Raw genomic sequence first — 21,011 nt, 5'->3', positions numbered from 1 at the left:
TGTTCCTGAAGCTCACTTAATGTTGCTGTAGGTCTCTTGGCAGCCTACCTGTTAAGATTTTGTCTTGTCTTTTTGTGTATTTTGGAGGACCATCCTGTTCTTGGTGATGTCCTTCCTGTTCTCCACTTCCTCCACTTGTTGATGACGGCCTTCACGGTGTTCTAGGGCAGTGGTTCCCAAACTTTTCCAGGGCAAGGCTTCCCAAATGGCAATAACATTTGACCGAGGCCCCCCTTTTGCAAGATGTCTTTAAAACACATTAAAAACACAGACTTCTGAATATATAGCCCTTTTTTAAATTAATAATTACATCTTGCATATTTACATTAGAGTATGAATTGATTGTGTGTGTGTGGAGGGGGGGGGGGGGGGGGGGGTGTCTGAGAATGAGAAAATCATGTATTTATTTTTCACACCAAATAGTTTAGGCCCTTGGGCGCCCCCTGGCGGCCCCCACTTTGAAAACCACTGTTCTAGGGTACATCTAATGTTTTGGTAATTCTTTAATACCCCTCTCCTGATCGAGTCCTTTCGACAGTGAGACTCTGTACAGGCTTATTAAGCTCTTTGAGGACCATGGCTTCAGCAGGAAGATGAAACCAAGATGTGACGAAAATCCTACAGAAACAGCTGGTCTTTATCTGGGTTTAATCAGAATAATTTAATTGCTGACAGCCATATAATTACTTTTGAACATGAGATTGAATGTGATTGGTTCATGCTGAACATAGCCACACCCCCAATTATAAAAGGGTGTGTACACTTCTATAACCAAGTTAGTGTAACTTTATTTTTCTCTAAAATGTTTGATGTTTTTTTGTTTTTTTTTTTGAAGTAATTTTTATATAAGGGTGGAAAAAATTCAGACATGATTTAACTTGGTTTAATTTTCTTCATCTCAAAAACGCCTGTGGAGACTTTTTACATCCACTGTACGTACACACACACACACACACACCAGACAGTAGTTATACACAACTGATATTAAATTCATAGGAAAAGCTCAAACGAAATGAGGTTAAGCTGATTAAATTCTGGTTTAATCTTGTAGTTATTTTTTATTTAAATAATGAATTAATAAATTTAGTCAAATCTCAATGCATACTTAGGGATAAAATGTTAGCAGAATTTAATGCAGTGACAATAACGAACAAAGACGGGGGAAAATGCATACCCTTATGGCAAAATAATTTTAATTTAGTATGTTAGATCTCATCACAATTTTTTTTTTAAATAGTCAGATACAAGTTAAGATTAACAGTAGAAGAAGCTAAATAACATCAGTTACCCTTTGTCTTTATAACTGCTTTCATATCCTCAGCAGCTTATGGGATGATTTCAGTTGTGATGATGCGAACATGTTCTTGACACGTCCGTTATAACATCTGGCAAAACTTTCAGTTCTTTCTTGTGGTTTCTTTTGTACTGACTTACTCAACATTTTTTAAATATGTAAATTTCAGAGATGCATGCAGCCTAAACTGCTTCAAGTGGAATTTCTCAGGACCATCATTAGAAAGCAAAAGATGACCCGAAGCAGCAAATCCATTTATTTTTAACTCCTTTTTCTACATTGAACAATGATGAAAACAAGGCCCTGTACAGTCCACTTCAGCGAGTACAATAACAATTATTTTACAATTTGTACACGTTTAGACACAATGCTCCTTCTGCTGCTGAAAAAACAAACAAAACCCAACCCCCTTATAATGGAACTGCATCAGAAGGACCCTACAAAAAAAAGCTAATATTTAAATTTACATTTGGCCATGCCAAATACGAAAAAGTTCAAACAAAGACACGATCAAACCATTTCTTTTAGAAACCTTGAAAGAGTTATTTCACCCCTTGTCAGAAAAGGCATGCTCCAAAGCTCCAAAACTAATATGGCTCTCTGATACCCAGCCTCCATTTTTAAAATCTTCTGCAGGCAGGCAAGGTTTAAACCTGTACAACCAACATGGTGCCACAGACCACAAACACATTTACACCAACATTGGGGGGGGGGGGGGGGGGGGGGGTTTAAATCAAACTAACAAAAAATAAATGTGGGAAGGTATACATATTTCACGGTAACCTGATTGGTCTCCGGAAGGCATCCCATGCTGGAAAGTCATCGTTCTTCGTTTATTTGGGCACTTCTGTTCTGGGTTCAGGTTTATAGGGTCCGACTCTTACACAGTTCTCTCACAGAGACGGACGCCTCGTCTGCGAGCCCGAGCTGAATCTCATTCAGCTCCTTGGAGGCTTCGGAAGGCTTCTGTGTGAATCGCTAAGAACTTTTTAAAATGAGTCCTTACAGAAGGTTAAAGGTTAACTTCTCAGTTTTCCCCCAGTAGCGATGGAAAAAAAAAAAAAAAAGAAAAAAAAAAAAAAACCCAAAACCCCTAAACACAAAAACCTCCCAGTTCATGCTCATTATCAAGTCCCAGAAATAACACTCTCACACTCTCCTTCACTCCACATCAGGTTTCATTTGAAATTCATGCCACATTTATGCTACGTAAGTGTACACTTTGCGGTCTTCTGGCGTTCTTGCCAAGTATTCCCGCTCAATTAGTCCTTCAATGCGTTTTTTAATGACCACAGGACTTGGGAGGAATCGTGCCCGTAACTGCTGAGTGACCTGAAGAGACAGAACAGAGTCATTATTCTGTATGAATATATTAACTTTACAGTCACATTCTGCTTCAAAATGCAGTCAGTATAACCCCAATTCCGAAAAAGTTGGGACAGTATGGAAAATGGTAATAAAAACAAAGGAGTGATTTGTAAATGTACTTTGACTTGTATTTAAACAAAAAACAAGGTATTTGATGTTTTACCTAATCAATTGCACAGTTATTTTGAAGATAAACGTTTATTTTGAAATTGATGCATGCAATATGTTCCAGAAAAGTTGGGACAGGGGCAATTTAGGACTAATATGTGACTAGTTGAAATAAGAAGGTGATGTGAAACAGGTGAGGCAATCATCTAATCATAGTATATCCAAAAAGGCCTAGTCTTTCAAGAGCAAGGATGGGTCGAGGCTCGCCAATCTGCCAACAGATGCATCAGTGAATAATCCAACACTTTGAGCATGGGTAACTTGCACATCTGTGAGGGCACCATTAATGCGGAAAGATATATACACATGTGCTGTCAACATATGCTGCCATCCAGAGCAGGACAATGCCAAACTACATTCTGTCAGGATTACAAGCGCATGGTTGCGTAAGCAGAGAGTGCGGATGCTAGCATGGTCTCTGATTGAGAATGTGTGGCGTATTACGAAGCACAAAATAAGGCAACTAAGGCCCTGTACAGTTGCACAGCATAACAAGAAATGCATAACGGATGAATGGAGGAAAACTGCTTGCTAAACTGAACCAACTGGTGTCTTCAGCGCCCAAACGTTTAATAAGTGTTATTAAAAGAATAGGTGAGGTTACACAGTCGACTGCCCCAACTTTTTTGGAGTGTGTTGCAGACTTCAAATTTGAAATGAGTGTATATTTTCAAAAATAAACTAAATTCACAAATTAAAACATCAAATAATGTGTTTTCGATATAATACAGGGTGAACTGAATTTTCAAATGACTGACCCCCCCAATGTCCCAACTTTTTTGGAATTGGGGTTGTACATGCAAGATTAAAATAGCTGAAATGGTAGCAATTTATTCCAACCTCAAAAAATTATAACAAAAGGCTAAGTAATTAATAAAACACTTGGCAGCAGATTGTTAAAGGAAAATAACCAACTATGTGGTGGTGTGATATACCCTGACATGAAGCAATATAAGCGTTAAGGTTATTTAGTTAATAGTTGTTTTTTTAACAGAACGTCCACATGGTTTATCCCTCTTATACCACACAAGTACTTGTATTAGTCAGTACTTGCAGTAATTAATAATTAAAAAGACAATGAAAAACTAAAATGACCATTATTCTGACAAGGTGAACACACTACTATTTCACATGACCTGCTTGCAAAAGATCTTCTTGGTAGTCATGATTATATAGCCTTTAATACGTGCTCGAACTGGTGGATTGTAACGCAGTTATTAAATCATACCTCTGCTACTAGCACATTATGCTGCATCTTCTTCCTGGACTTCATGATGCGGACGATGGCTGCTTCGATCTCGTGCTTCCTATCGTCATCCACTTTCTGCCGTGTTTCTTTCCTCTCAGGGTCTGATTCACCCTGTTTAGCAGCAACTGCAAACCAAATACATATAGCATGAGCCTTGTATATCCAAATCATCAGGGAGAATGATGGATAATATAGCTACATCACTTTAAAAGCTAGCTTTTCTCAGCTGCAGAGAATTATTAGGCACATTCTGAACACATTTGTGAAGGCAGGCTGTACGTACACACAAACATTAGCAATATATTAGGTATATCAGTCTGCTAACTTGGCAGCTCTGTGTGTATTTAAAAATAAACCAATCAATCGATGTCATTTAATTGTAATTGATTATTTTGTTCACTCACAATATTCCTCTTAACATACATGTAAGGCTTTTCTGCATAAAAACGAGCACAAACAGATCAAGTGGTGAATTTGACCCTTGATGATTTAATGTTGAATAAAAAAAACCCTAAATCTTCCATCAGCACGAACATACACAAAACAACACTTGTTATAGTTTTTGTATTTTTGTAATGGTACCTGTCTGGATCTTTACTCTGTGCAGTTTGGATGTGAATTGGTCATTGACTGTAAATACATGGCCGTTCTCGATCTCCTTAGATTTGGGCTCCTTGGTGAGCACTCGCTGAGTGGGCTTCCCACAGGCCAAAGACTGCAGTGCTCGCACCAGTTCTCGCTCTGGGATGTCCGTCTCCTGCTGGATCTCCTGCAACGAGAAGTGAAATTTTAACGACATTCTTTTAAGTTGCTAAGTTCCTGTAAGTTCTGTTCCACAATAATTTATTTTATTTTTTTTACTGAAAGTATAGCAAAAAAAATCCAAAACAAAACCAAAAAACAATTTAGATGACGATTAGTTGAAACACTGTTAGTTGTTATCATATGTGATCATAAAATAAAAAGTTGAATTCTTGCCAGAATCAGGATTCACCCCAAACACACAGGATTTTAGTGATTTATTTTCAAAATATTGTTCACATTGCCATTAACTGAGCTAAAACATTTATTGGCCATTTTAAAACTAAACTGTACTGCTTTACACTACATGAAAGTTAATTTATGAGTGCAGAAAATACCTCAAAGGTGAACTTCTCTCTGTTGTTGAGGAGCATAAGGATGGTCATCTGAAAAGTGGACACTTGGAGAATGTGCTTCCTGGTGTTGGAGCCGGTCACCTGCGCACCACCCACGCCCAAGTCTGAGCCGTCCTCCTAGGGAAGAAGAGGAAGATGAGGAGGGAGAACGCAATGCAGTATTACAGCACTTATCCTTTATGTTCCCACATTCCCAAGAATTCTGTCATTTACCCCCCCCCCCCAACACCACCAAGCAAGTCGTATCATACCCAAGCACCAGTGCTGAATTTGGCTACACTTGTTACCCAGGTATTAAACAAGTTAAGCCCCAACAACATGCAGGTAGAATTGATTAGTCAAAATCATAATGGTTCAGTCTGTTTGAGTCATACCAAAACAGCAATCTTTAGAAGCAGTTTAGTGATTGAAAAAATAGTAGGAGGTAATATTACATTTTATGGTAAGATTTAATGTTTGTCACATTTTATTTATTAATGTTTGGGCCAAATCACAAATGGTTTCTTATTTACTTTATTTGCTCCCTACATTGGGCATAACATAAGTCTGCTACCTACCCAGGGCTTTACATGTGTTGTGTAGAACACTATTTAAAATTTAGCCACAAAGCTCAAGTAATTTTTTTAATAATAATAATTCATCTGACAAAGTCTACAAACAACTTCTCTCAAATTTCACTAAAGATAAAAATAGCTGCACTAGTTTATTTATATATATATATATATATATATATATATATATCTCAAGTATGTATGTGAAACAGCCAGAGAACTCCACCAAATTTTCATTGGTAGTAATTCATGATGGGATAAAGACACACCACACACATATACTAAGCCAGTACACGAGGCCATATTTCCTTGCAGGGTTAAGTTGAAAAATGTTAACAGGATAAAAATAAAATAAAAATTGCATACTTGGCCTCGCTGGTTCGTTTTCGGCTAAGTATTTACTGTTTATCTGTACCTGACTGGTTGTTCAGCATTTTAACCTCACGAGAACCGGCATTTCAATCAGTGGCATCATACGTAAAAATGCATAGATAAATAATCTTAGATAGGTAGAGAAAAGCAAGCTGAACAACATAGGTGCTGCTCCTGTCAAGTCATGTGCGTTACAGAAGCGAACAAAATTGAACTGTGATCAAAACACTAACTACGTTTACATGGACAGCAGTAATCTAATTATTGTCCTTATTCTGAATAAGACAATATTGCGATTAAGGTGTTCACATGAGTCGCTTTTAGAATACGCCTTTCAGGTTCCCATTTTACATGTTATAGGACATAGAGCGTTTAACGGCACACGTCATTACGTCCCGCCACGCTGTCCGACGTTCCCTCCAGAATTTCACGTATCAACATACAGTTTGTCTTCGTTATGATACCGTATACAGTTTTGGGTGTTTGACTTTTAATTTGACAAAAGCTGCAAGTGTAGTTGATTACTAGTCATGCTATATGTGCAAATAGACGACTGCTTGAAGCCGTGGGCTGCGTCCCAAACTCAGATACACGTATTTCACCTACTATATAGTAGGCAAGTACGCGGTTTCAGATGCAGCCATGCTCTCTTGTTTGATATAAAACGGTTGAGCACTGCTGTGTGTACGTGTCCTGTCGCAAAATGTGGTGAAAACTCACACGACATTAATGAATAAGGTGTGTACATGTCTGTAATGCACGTCGATAATTCAACTAAAACAGGAATACGCCACGTCTTAATTCGATTTGTGTTTACTTCGAGTATGACTTTAGTTGGATTAAGGTAATTAAAAATTACTGTTTACATGGTAGTTTCTTAATCAATCAGAGTATTGTCTTAATCAGGTTAATATTCGATTATCGATGTCCACGTAAACGTACTGACTGAACAAAAAGTTCATTTAACATCAGGTCAGGAGCTATCAGTTACTGCCCAAAATATTTAAAAAGCTGTTAACAAAATACAGAGCAATATTTAAAGGCAATCAAGAAAATCTGTTAAATATCAAAGCATAAACAATTGCATGCCTAATAAATCAATGTTACACAAAGTGGTCTAGGTGGTCTTGACTTACTAGCGCTGACACTGATACCTTTTTGATCGGCCCGTAGAAAGTAGCGTTAAGGTCTGCCGAGCCCATGTGGTGCTGCAGTGTGAGCTGCCGGCCACTGTGCTTGGCCAAATAAAACCTGACACAGAAATCACAGAATGTCAGATAGAAAGAAGTACATGCTGCTCAGCTCCCCGGTTTTACTTTGATAAATGATTGGAACCGAGACTTTTAATTTTACTCGACGTAAATGTGAGTCGCGTAAGGAACTTTAACAGAAAAAGACAATGAATGACATACCTTCGAAAAACCTCAAATGCATGTCTGGGAGAAGGGGGGATGTTGCACTTGGGTGTGGCTGCCTGAGTGGGCCAGTAACCTGTCGTTAACACCCTCACTGTGAGGTCAACACCACCCAAAGACACCTACGGTAAGATTAAGTGAAAGAGAGTGAAACTCATTAATCAGGATTGCTCCTGCAGACAGTTACAAATATAACTGATCTTCTTCACACCAATGTGGTAGCCCACTAGAGCAGTGTGGGCTTCCTTTTAACGTTCTTTCTCTTACCCCTGTTGATTGTAGGTGTTGGCGAAACTCATCCATGGTTGTGTTTGAGATACTCATGTCCCTGAACATGCCTTCCAGTTTGGATGTGAACTGACAGCCACACTCCGTCTGCACATTTAGAAACGCTGTGGTTAGAACATTAGGAAAATGGTTCCCAAACTTTTCCAGGGCAAGGCCCCCCAAATGGCATTAACATTTAGCCGAGGCCCCCCTTTCGCAAGATGTCTTTAAAACACATTAAAAATACAGACTTCTGAATATATCCCCCTTTCTTATTAATAATTGCATCTTACATCTTTACATTACATTAGGAATTGATTGTGTGTGTGTGTGTTTGTCTGAGAGTGAGAATTTATTTTTCACACCAAATTGTTGCGGCCCCCCGGGCGCCCCCTGGCAGCCCCCACTTTGAAAACCACTGCATTAAGTCATACAACATAAAACAGAACATAGAACATAAATGTCATCTTAATTAAGGTCTTAATTAAAATAGTATTCTATTATATAATCTTCACTAAGTTGACTGCTGCAAGAGAATTACAAATATTAAAAAACATGGAAAAGGGAAGATAAACGAGATGCCGTAAATAGATGTACACATTTGTACACCCAATGTACACATTTGTACACCCAATGTACACTACCAGTCAAAAATTTAGACACACTCATTCTTTTTTTTTTTTTATCCCCACATTTTAGAATAATAATAAAAACTCTCCAAAACTCTGGAGTAACACAAATAGAACTATGGGAATTATGCTGTGATAAAAAAAAAAATCCTAAATAAATCTAAATAATGTAAAATTTTAGCATCTTCAAGGTAGACACCCTTTTTGCCTAGAATTTCCAGAAATGTACTCTTCGCATTTTCTTGACCGATTTCTTGAGGAATTCCCCGAGATGCTTTTTAAACAGTATTAAAGGAGTTCCCACCTATGCTGCACACTTATTGGCTGTTTTTCAGAATATTTCACACTGAGTTGTCAGTTTAAAAAAAAGATTTTTTTTGTAAATAAAATGTTAGTTTTCTAATGAAAGAAGTTAATAGCGATTTCAAACATTTAATCACACACCTTCAGATCAAAAGGTTTTTAAAATCATGAGAAACATTTCAGTCAAGTGTCTCCAAAAATTTGACCGGTAGTGTATGTGAAAGAAAAAGTTGGAAAGACCCTTTTAAGCAAAGTAAATAAAGGGCAGTTTAACAACTCAGAGGGAGGGAATCAGGATCAAACCGAGGACCCTGGAGCCGTGAGGCGACAAATCGACCTGCTGCTGTAAGTTTGATTTAGTGTTTTAAGAGAACACTTTAATACCTAAATCATCTAAAAATCATCTGAACAGGCCACTTTAATGCCTAAATCATCTAAAACCCTGCCTTGTGTAAATACCAGAGACCAGACATGTCACAGCCAATATTATCATAAGCCTATTCAGACGTGCACTTTTACAATGGAATTTAATAGTGTTTAATTAGGAATGGTTTAAACGGATGGGTGAGTGAAAATCTGCCTTGAAGCAATGCATCAATTGAACATTCACAAGTGTGAACAGGAACTAATATAATTATCAAGAAAGACTGACTCGTTTGAAGGTGGTGGATTTAAAACATGGGGGCGGGGGTTAAAGGAGAAGAGCAGAAGAATTAAAGAAGACATTGGAGTGATTCAGGAATGAAGGTGCTGGTTTTGGTCACATGAACGGTACAGTCGGTACTACAAGCATCGTTTCATGAGCGAATCACCAGCAGACCCTAACAAATGTGGCACAACCCGTTTTTCTAACAGTGTTAAATTTAGAAACAGGAGTTAAAACAACTCGGTTTAAAACCAGGAAGAGCAGTGATGTAAACTTCACCACCACCAGCACCACCTCTACTCTTTCTTGTTACTAACCATATGCCTGAAATACCTTTAAAATAGACTTCAAACAGGAAGGAAGCTATTTAAGAAAAACAATGGCAGATGTTTGACCTTGAACTTCTTTGGATCAGTTCCTAAATCTAATCAGCTACTCTGCTGGTTACAATGATAATTCCTTATAAATCCTACAAAACGTCTGCCTACTCTTTCTTGAGATGTCGCGCACTCTCGGGACAGATGGGCGACAGATTATGAAAACATAACGCTTCCGACACCTGGTGGCCGGATGTGTAAAAATTACATGCCAGGCGAAGTGAGCTCGGCGTTACATGCCTTCAGCTTTGAGATCATGTTCTTTTCCGAATCGTCAGAGACGCTCTTGTTAGTTAGGAGCCTCCTGGCCAGGTGTTGTTTGTAGTAACGCTCAAATACATCCTTCTCCTGCATGAACCTGAACAGCACCATCGCTTTATCCAGGATTGACTCCACCTCTTGCTCCGTCAACTGCAAGGGAGAGCGGGAGAGAGAGAGAGAGAGAGAGAGAGAGAGAGAGAGAGAGAGAGAGAGAGAGAGAGAGATTCAGTGGTGTGACATTACAAAATGAGCAGACAAAAATGGAGAAAACATGAGTACATGGACTACAAAGTTACAATGCCTATAATTTTATACTACTGAGCTATTAAAAGTAACCATGTTAATAACATAACATGTTTGACAACCGTGCATTTGTAGTCTTTTTTTAGGCTAGTTTCGTGCGTGTTGCTTGCTATGAATGAATGACGGAATACTGGAATTCTGATGAGAGTGTGTTCACATGTTTTGACCATAATAAAAGCAGGACACTATGCCAAAGCAAGCGGTGCAAATGTCATTAAAGTAGCAAAGTAGTGACATGTTCAGAAGTGTGCAAAACAGCTGGCCTTATAAATACCATAAATGCACATCAGTCTCGTATCCATCACAGTAATTGTAAAGAACAGAAGCCACGTAGCCAAATCCCAAAAAGAAAATTGTTGGGAATTTCACGCACGGTGTATTAAACTTAAACTTCTGATCATGTGGCATCATTATTACAGAAGAGTCATTCCTAGGAGCTCACTGACTCAAAGGTGACACATAAAACCGATTAGTCAGCATATGATATCATATAAACTCCTAGAAGGAAGTTGCTAAGGCTTTATTGGTGGCAAACAAAAAGAAATAAGGAGTGAAGGCCGAAGAACAGGTTACTCACCCCTTTCACGCCTTTTTTTAGCTTGTCATCGATGAAGAGGGAGAGGTATTCAGGTGACCGGGGATTCAAGTTAAGGAAGTATTCAAAGTCGCCTGCAATGGTCTGCTTGAACAAACGATCGTTATTAAAGGACTCCTGCAGGAAGCGGTCAAAGCGAGACTTCAGGTCCAACAATCCCTAAAACAGGAAGGTGGGGAGGGCGTTGAGAGAGAGCAGACAGTATGGAAAATCATTAGGACAAAATTTTCCTCTGGGCCACGATCCACATTCATGTTTTAGGGAGGCTGAAGGTACCTGGATGTAGTCCACTGGATTCTTGCCCTCTCCCTCTTCTGACACCAGAGCTTTGCCCTGCTCCCTCAGGTAGGCGCTCATACACTCGCACATCGTCTTCAGACCATTTGGCACCCGACTGAACAGCTTATACATACACGCCAGGTCTACACACACACACATCGTTTATCACTACAAAAATCACACCTAAAAAAAAAAAAATCTTTACAACTTAAAAAATAAGAAAACACAAACGGGTCAAAAATTTTAAATCCCAGAAAGCCACAACTTTCTATCCATTTCTCACAACCGGACCTTCTGTCTTTCCATTCTTCAGCATGTGCACTAGCCCCGAGTTCTCCATCTCCACGATGGTCTTCATGTGCTTGGAGATGAGCTCTCGCTCCACCACCTTCACGATGGGCTCCTCTGTCGACTTGTCCAGACAGTGCATCACTCGCTCGATCTCCTCGTTTATCCGCGCCTCCACCTTCTTTATGTACACGCTCGCGCTGTTCTCTGCCAAAAACTTTTGACTCTCCATCTGATGGCATTGAAAAAGACAATGACTGATGAGATATCCATAGGAAAAAAAGCAGAACTCCTGAACTGTCTCATGTAGTTAAAAACTCATGAACGTATGAGCTCTCATAACGAAGCAATACATACCTGGAAAAATTCTGCAGACATTTCTAAAAACGGGGCTTCAAAATCCTCCTCATAGACCGACCTTCCTTCAAGGCCTAAGATCATCAACATCTGGCAGGCATTACGTATGGCACCCCTGACAATGACAAAAATGCTCGTTTATAACTCAGACAGTAGTTCGTTAACATTAAATACATCACAAAGAAATAAAGTAGGCATCTGATATAATGTGTGTATGTATATATATATATATATATATATATATATATATATATATATATATATATATATATATATATATATATATATATATATATATACACACACACACACACACACACACACACACACACACACACAAAATGAAATGAAAGCAATTCTGCATAGCAAGAACGGATCTTACCGATCCACCACTTCGCCTTTCCTCTCCCGGGCGATCATGTCTAGCAGCGTCTGCCTGAGGTGGTCGCGGATGCAGCCGTAGCGGACCACCTGGTCCCGGAAGATGATGAGCCCTAGATTATAGACATTCTCCACGTTGTTCTGTTGCACATACACTCGATCCTGCAAGCACAACATGATCACAGTCTATAAACAAAACAAAAAAAGACAAAAGGGCGACATTCAACCAACGCCGAACACTCGACTCACCATGTACATCAAAATATCTCGAATCATCACCATGGCTGTCTGGTGGTCATTCCAGGCTTGGTTCAACGTTTGCAGGAAGTTGTTGTTCAATGAATTTAAAACATCTTCCCGTACCTGTGTGTGAGGAAAAAATGTGTCCATCAAAGACATTACGGATGTCTAGCAGTATAATCTTAACCGAAAATGCTTTTCGGATGAGTGACCCAAAAAAAAGAAAAAAAATGTTCAGATTTATTTTTCGCCACATAACACCTAGGGTCAAAGAAACGAGCCTGTGCAAATGTGCATTTTCCAGCTCTTTCGACTAGGAAAAAAAAAAAAAGCTGATATGGCTGATCCACAGCACCTGCAGACCTGCGGAACATGACATCCTGAACCATTTCTCACACTGTGCAGCTTAAACCGTCTCCTCTGCACTCTCTTACTTTGAAGATGAGGTGCTCGGTGACGACTTCGCGCAGTCCTGTGTACAGCTTCTCGCCGTGTTTGTGCAACACCATGGTGTAGGCGTTCCTGTACAGCTCCTCGAAGCTCAGGCCACTGTTGTTCTTCCTCTGGATCTCCTGGATGGCGTTCTTGAGGAGGTCCCAGATGTTGTTGACGTACTTCTCGTCCATGGTCATCTGAGGGACAAGGAGAGTGGGAGAAAGACGAAAATGAACACGGGCACGCTTGTGAGAGATGCTCATACGCAGGGAGGCAAGAAAAAAGGAAAGGGTCAAATCGCTTACAACAAAATCGGTTTTAAATCAGATTCCAACCTAAAATGCATTAAACTAGTTGAGCACGCGAACAAAACACACTTCTCCCAGAAAGAAATGGCTCGATCAAGCCTTTAGAGTCTGAAATAAAGCATGTGCGTGTATATATCCATCTCCCTCTCTCTCATACACACACATACACATAGATATATATACATACGTACGTACATATACACACACATACACATATATATATACATATACACATATACACACACACACACACACACACACATATACATATACATATACATATATATATATATATATATATATATATATATATATATATATATATATATATATATATATATATATATACACACACACACACACACACACATATATATACACACACACACACACACAGACACACCATGGTGTTGTTTATTTACCTGCATTTTGCTAATATTGTAAAACTCTACAAAAATTTGAATCCACTGTCTGAAGACAATGAAGGGATGTCAGTCAGACTTGGCTCTTTATAGAGTCATGACCTTTTTTTTGGTGCATAAAATTGAGAAAGTCTTAACTGAAATGGCTGCCTCTCTCTTGTCACATGCTAACTGTGGATCGATTTCAACTATACTCTATCCAAAATGAATAACCAGATTAAAATATACTGCCATTAAACATGAAACAATCATTCACCATTGAATGAATCATTGACCAATGCAGGTCTTGGTGCTTCTCCTGGAGTGACTCATGAAATACTGCAGTGTGTTATTTCGGCTACGCAGAAGCACTTACTTCAAGTTATCTACGGGTTTCGCTCTTATACCTCCAGCCACTGGTGGCTTATGGCATATGTATTAAGGAATCCGTGAAAAAGCTAAGGTTTAATTAAGGAATACATTACGATGGGCGTGTTGTTATAGGAAAATAATCAACAATGAGATGCAAAGTGGAGTTACTGCTACCACGCTGAAGCTCATTATTTTCCAACAACACAAATAGTGTTTTAATCCTCTTATACTACAGCGATTCGATTACGTGTTATTTTTTCACATTTAGCAAAGAATGCCACGTCCTGCTGTTTAACCGCTTATGTTTAATGAAGTGTAACGTCCACAAAACAACGCTTACACCTGTTATGACTTTCGTTATAGCAGATATAAACAGTCATTCTCTCACCAGCCTGTCTTTCACGCTCTCGAAGTTAAGAGAGAACATCGCAGCTTGTTACCAAGAAACCAGGAAGCACAAAGTCATCTGTCCTGAAGACTTCCCTGTGGTGGAAAACTGCCGACTGTTTTCAACGAAGCACTGACACTGGAGACTCCTTCCACAAATGCTTGTTATTAGTCTTATTAGATTATGTAGCTCATCTGCCATACAAGTCCCTCTGCAGGTTGTTACTACAGAAACGATAATGTATTATAACAAATATATTAAAATATACATGTTATTTGAACTGCAGCTGGATCTACTGTCAGAGCTACGGTCATAGAAAATGAATAATCAATCAATACATCTAGAATTCAGAAGTCAGAATTTGAGAGTTATACAGCCCTGTGTAACCAGCTTAACAAGCTACGCTGAGAAGAATCATCTCAAAATGGCACAGGGACTGGAAGAGAAAATGATTTAATTGCTATTGACAAACATTTTATTAGATCATTGATTGTATAGCCTCCTGCTCTATAGGACATTCACTTTTGTCCCCTGAAACACATCAGTGATCAGACCTGGAAAATAAATAAATAAATAAATGAATGAATGAATGAATGAGTACCATATCTGTGTGTTTTAAACCTTTTAAATAAAAAAGTCTGAAAGCATGACTCGTGTGAGCATGAAAGAAAGCTGCTCCAACCTTATCGCTGTTGAAAGGTGAACAACTTTTGTAAACATGAGAAATGTTTCAGCTTCAGAGCAGACCGTTTAAAAGATTACAGAGAACTGCTAGAACTACTTACCTGACGTTAATTAACTTATACAGCCCTGTGGGTATAAGGCATTTCTATTTTACATAAACAAACCATGCTGAAGCTGATTATTTTCTAACACCAATAAAGTGTTTTATTCCTCTTACACTACAGCGATTCGATTACATGTTATTTTTCACATTTAGCAAAGAACACCGTGTCCTGCTGTTTAACCGCTTATATTTAATGAAGTGTAACGTCCACAAAACAACGCTTACACCTGTTATGACTTTCGTTATAGCAGATATAAACAGTCGTTCTCTCACCAGCCTGTCTTTCACACTCTCGAAGTTAAGAGAGAACATCGCAGCTTGTTACCAAGAAACCAGGAAGCACAAAATCATCTGTCCTGAAGACTTTCCTATGGTGGAAAACTGCCGACTGTTTTCGACGAAGCACTGACACTGGAGACTCCTTCCACAAATGCTTGTTATTAGTCTTATTACATTATGTAGCTCATCTGCTATACAAGTCCCTTTGCAGGTTGCTACTATAGAAACGATAATGTATTATAACAAATATATTAAACTATACATGTTACTTGAACTGCAGCTGGACTTACTGTCAGAGCTACGGTTATAGAATATGAATCAATACTCCTAGAATTCAGAAGACAGAATTCGAGAATTATTCAGCCCTGTGGGTATAAGGCATTTCTATTTTACATAAACAAACAGACAAAAAAAAAAAAAAAAACATTGAAAAGGAAAGAAAATAAAAAATCTGGTTCAAACAGCTACTTGGTCCTATGAGTGGAGCCTGTCTGTTATATAATCACTGGCAATAAACCAGAATTTGACTTGATCTAAGGTGGTTATCACACTGGGCGCATTTGCTACGGTCCAAATCCAAGTGCGAACGTTCCGGCGCCCCGCCCCGCGGCGCTCAACTGGTTTCAGACTCACTTGATTGTATCGAACCCATTCATCTTACGTCATCACAAATGCACATGGAGAACACAACGCAACCATTTACAAAATTATTATTTTGTGCAACAGATATTCTATTCAGCAGCGGAGCTCTTCTGCGTTCCACAACGTTCCCCTGTCACTCATAGTACACGTGTGTTGTGGAAACTACTGAGGTCATCGGCGGAAACACACGTGCAGGTTAATTTACTTCCAGAACAAATGCGGACACGAGTACAAGATTTACAGGAATCGTGGCACGGTTCCAGTGCAACCGACCAGCTCCAGACCACTTCCTACAGTTAGTCTCGGGTTTGGTACCGGGGTGCACGTCCTGCTTCGCATGACAGCTCTCACGTTACCGTTCTCTGTGTCGGACTAAACTGTCAGCGTGAAAGCCACCCTAGAAGTACAAAGCCTGTTTCTCACAGTGTATTTTCAGCAGCGCTTCAAGATCATTTCTGTCACATGGTACATCATCGTTCAGAAAATGGGGTCGTACAAACAAACACTCTTTAAGAGTGAGCTCCAGGTGTTAAGAGTATTTTTCACATTCCACCATTTCCATTTTTCATATTTGGAGCTGTCCCACGAGTTTCACGTAATCCGTTGCCATCGTCCTATTGGTGGCTGTCAGATGAGCGTCATAACTAACGCCGCCACAACTTTGTCGTAGCGAGTCGGAAATCTTTGATAAAAATCTCAACGTGAACGCTGCACCATCGTTTGTCTGAAAGCCACCAATAAGAGGACGGAAAAAGGATGACATGAATGAAGCCACAAATATGATTGTGACAACGATGAAATGCAAATATATATATATATATATATATATAATGTATTTAAAAAGATATCCCTATTAGCTCAAGCACACTTCCAAGGTGTTTCATTAGATTAGCTTCATCTGACATGTAGAACATGTTACTTCAAAGTCTGTTACAGGATTTGGCCAAAATTTTATTGGGACCATCTCATACAAAGAGATGACATCATGATCTTAATATCGTTGTTACTATACAAATGATAATGTATTAAAACAAATATATTAAAATGTACATGTTATTTGAACTGCAGCTGGATTTACTGTCAGAGCTACAGCCATAGAAAATTAATAATCAATCAATACTTCTAGAATTCAGAATTCGAGAGTTATACAGCCCTGTGTAACCAGCTTAACAAGGTAGGCTGAGAAGAATCATCTCAAAATGGCACAGGGACTGGAAGAGAAAATGATTTAATTGCTATTGACAAACATTTTATTAGATCATTGATTGTATAGCCTCCTGCTCTATAGGACATTCACTTTTGTCCCCTGAAACACATCAGTGATCAGACCTGGAAAATAAATAAATAAATAAATGAGTACCATATCTGTGTGTTTTAAACCTTTTAAATAAAAAAGTCTGAAAGCATGACTCGTGTGAGCATGAAAGAAAGCTGCTCCAACCTTATCGCTGTTGAAAGGTGAACAACTTTTGTAAACATGAGAAATGTTTCGGCTTCAGAGCAGACCGTTTAAAAGATTACAGAGAACTGCTAGAACTACTTACCTGACGTTAATTAAATTCGTCTTGCATCATACATGGTTGCAACAACGTCCTGTTTTAGTCAAATGATACTCAATATAGAAAAGGGGGAAAGAAAGAAAAATCCCAGACACTTTAAGAAATCCTTGCTTTACCGAAAGCTAACTGTCAGCTGGCTAAGTATCGCTAAGTCTTACTCGGCTAGCTGGCGTTGCTTCCTAATTCACCGCAGAGCAGAATATGTTTTATATGTTTCGCGTAAACAGCTAACATTAATGATGTTGTTTAACCTGGAGGAATTATAAACTGGCCTCCGTAAACATTCGCTGATATAATCCTTAACAACTGACTCTTAACTAACGGTAGCTAGTTGATTAGCGGTAGCCGGCTAGCTGGTTTAGCCGTTAGATACCATTTGTTGTCATCTCAATATAAAACAAGTGACTAGTGAAGGCCAAGTATATGAATTGTGAGCTAATGGATACTCAAATATTAATGTCGGAGTAGTAATACATTAGTTCGGTCCACTTTTGTATTTGTGACATTATTTAACTTTTGCATTTGTGACATTATTTTGTTTTGGGCGGTGGGACAACGCGGACAGGCCTCCATCAAAGCCTCGGTGTGGCAGTGAGGGCCCGGCCGGCTCGGCGCTCACTGTAAGCGGTCAGTACTCACAGGAAAAGCGCGTATCCTCATCTTGGTGTCCTTTTTAGTGCCGCCTTTGCTCAGATTTGACATGTTTGGCTCTCTCCCCCCGGTGTTCTCTGCGTTCACATGAAAGTCGTCTCCTAGAGCGGACAGGGGAATAAATTCGTAGAGCCTATAATGAGCCTCGGCTTGACCTTCTCAGGAATCCGAAATCCGCTTCACTTCGGACTTGTTGACAACCGACTGGGTTTTTCGGCTGTACTAGCTTCACTGTCCAATGATGGCGGACGTACAGGTCTCACACAAATACACCCGGATTCCGTAAGACCGCTGATCACTGGGTAGTATTTGAAATGGGAAAAACAACGTCCAATCCAAGTGCAGCTACGCTTGCTAGCAACCAATCAGAGTGTATGAGGTGGTGACTACTTTTGGAATACGGGTAGGGAAAAGTAAGCATCTCTCTCAGCAACTTAGGCGAGAACTGAACTTCAACCTTCATGAACATACAATTAAAGCAAATTAACACATAAAGCAGGTTAGCTATAAGGGTCAGTAAATTTACTGTGAAGGAAATATGCATTTACATTTATTTATATTTGTTTACAGTTTTTTTTGTTTGTTTTTTTTAAAATATGAATGTATTTAATATTTCATTTATTACTCTTAAGGCCAGAACTCTTAAGGCCAGACACTACAGATGGGATCTTTTTTTTTTTTTTTTAAACAATAGATAACACAATAAGTCTCTGCCATCTGATTGCTGATGTACATTTGATTATGCAAATGAGGCCATGTCTAATTAATTATGCATACATCTGCATAATAAAACCAAATGCAATCTTACACAGAATTTTTTTTACACGACTTTTATGCAAGATTAATTTATTTACACGTGATTTTACACATTCATTTATTTACACATGATTTTATACATTCATTTATTTTACACCTGGGATTTTACACAGGATTCATTTATTTACACATGATTTAATACATTAGTTTATTTTACACCTGGGATTTTACACAGGATTCATTTATTTACACACGATTTTATACATTCCTTTATTTTACACCTGGGATTTTACACAGGATTCATTTATTTTCACGTGATTTTACACAGGATTATTTTCACATGGTGTTTTTAAACATTAATAATTTAATTTCACAGATTCATTTTGGTGTGAGTTTTAAAGAAGATTAATTACATTTACATGTCATTTTAGACAGGTTCAATTTATTTTCACACGTGATTTTTTTTGCACAGGATTTATTTATTTTCACATGCGACACGTGATGAATTATTTTCACATGCTTTTTTTTTCTACACACGGTTAGTTTATTTTAATGTGTCATTTCCTATGTGATTAATGTATTTTACATGACATTCTTACATGATTCATTCATTTTCTCGGGTGATTTTTTTCTTTTACACGTGATTCATTTATTTTTACATGTTAACTTTTCACACGTTTAAGCCTTTACTTTCACAGGAGACTTTTGTACACGATTCATTAGATTTTTTTTTCACATTTAATGACGTATTATTCACATAATCACGTGGTAAAAAAACAAAACAAAACATTAAATAACATAAAATAAAACGGTCTCATGTGTAATGTATGTGATAATTTGCTGATTTATTGAATAAAAAAAGTAACAAATAACATGTTATCCTTAGGCATCTGAGTTATATTTTTGATGAGTTATCACATTCAGTAGCTATATGGCTACTATGTATTAGGCCTACTTTTAAAAAATAAAATCTCTAACTGCATGGAATAGCCTATAGGTTGCATGATACGGGTATGGGATAACAACAAATATTTCTATACCTCTAACAATGTTGATAAGTAATAGAAAATGAAGGTTAAGTTCAATAAGAAAACTCACTTCACATGATATTTTCATGACAGCTCGTCTAGCTGTTGCTATAACCCGTTAAATAAATAAGATGCTAGTTTATGCCAGTATCTCGGTTTATTATGATAGCTGACAGATCTGCAGTGTTTGAAGTGGCAATGCAGATGTGCAATGAGGTGCGCGAGCTAAAAGTGCCGCAGGCGGCCATCAGTCAGCACGCGCCGGAAAATCCCCGGGAAAAAAACCCCAAAAAACAAAACTCGATATGAATTCTTCCACTGTACTTTTCCCCACATTCCAGTTCTAGCAGGCCCAAAAGGCTGTATTAGTAAAAATGACGCGCGCTGAAATGACGATTAATTATGCGTTAACGTGTGGAGCGCGCGCGCACTGCAGCTTGAAGCTCGAGCGCTGTGGCTGTTGCGTTGCTCTCTCACCCCTGCAACATACAACTGAAAATGAAGGATCCTGTCCTGTGCACAAAAACAAGGCAGTGAAATGGTAAGAATTTTGGCAGAATTGTCTAAATGGTTAAGATGTTTACATTTTAATATTAGCTACATCCAGTAGTTGGTTTTAGGTCTTTACATCCTTATCGCCTGCTAAACTGTGTTTGTTGTTTGTTTGTTTGTTTGTTTTTAACTTTAGTGCAAATCTTATGCTTGCTAAACCTATTAGTGCTATTTTCATTTATGTTATCGATTGTCATTATTCAATTATTAATTCTCTAACCTGTTCAGACTTTATTCAACCTAATAAAGTGCATAGGCTGCAGAAGTCTTACTACATAGTGCTGTTTTAATTGATGGGTCCTTATGATATGTTAACTATATTTAATCAAATCTTTCTCTTTAATACCAACAGT

General features: G+C 38.4%; 1 protein-coding gene across 3 annotated transcripts; it reads right to left on the bottom strand.

Moving 5' to 3' along the window:
* Window positions 1-1,527: 1,527 nt before the first annotated feature.
* On the bottom strand, window positions 1,528-18,606 carry cul3b (cullin 3b). Of its 3 annotated transcripts, none has more exons than XM_017496204.3 (16): window positions 18,311-18,606; window positions 12,935-13,132; window positions 12,510-12,623; window positions 12,262-12,422; window positions 11,880-11,994; window positions 11,526-11,754; window positions 11,232-11,377; window positions 10,938-11,114; window positions 10,037-10,207; window positions 7,842-7,949; window positions 7,572-7,696; window positions 7,296-7,410; window positions 5,219-5,353; window positions 4,662-4,848; window positions 4,059-4,204; window positions 1,528-2,626 (listed from the first exon to the last, which is right to left on the bottom strand). In XM_017496204.3, exons 1-16 carry the CDS (start codon window positions 18,371-18,373, stop codon window positions 2,495-2,497), a joined length of 2,322 nt encoding a protein of 773 aa, XP_017351693.1. In that variant the 5' UTR covers window positions 18,374-18,606; the 3' UTR covers window positions 1,528-2,494. The 3 variants fall into 3 exon arrangements, with proteins under 3 accessions (XP_017351693.1, XP_017351694.1, XP_017351696.1); XM_017496205.3 differs by having other exon boundaries at window positions 7,314-7,410; window positions 18,311-18,605; XM_017496207.3 differs by lacking the exon at window positions 18,311-18,606 and adding an exon at window positions 14,405-14,642.
* Window positions 18,607-21,011: the final 2,405 nt, after the last annotated feature.

The sequence above is a fragment of the Ictalurus punctatus genome, chromosome 20 (genome assembly GCF_001660625.3).
Source record: "Ictalurus punctatus breed USDA103 chromosome 20, Coco_2.0, whole genome shotgun sequence".
In the NCBI taxonomy this organism is placed as follows: domain Eukaryota; kingdom Metazoa; phylum Chordata; class Actinopteri; order Siluriformes; family Ictaluridae; genus Ictalurus; species Ictalurus punctatus.
This window is presented reverse-complemented; position numbering and strand designations above follow the sequence as displayed.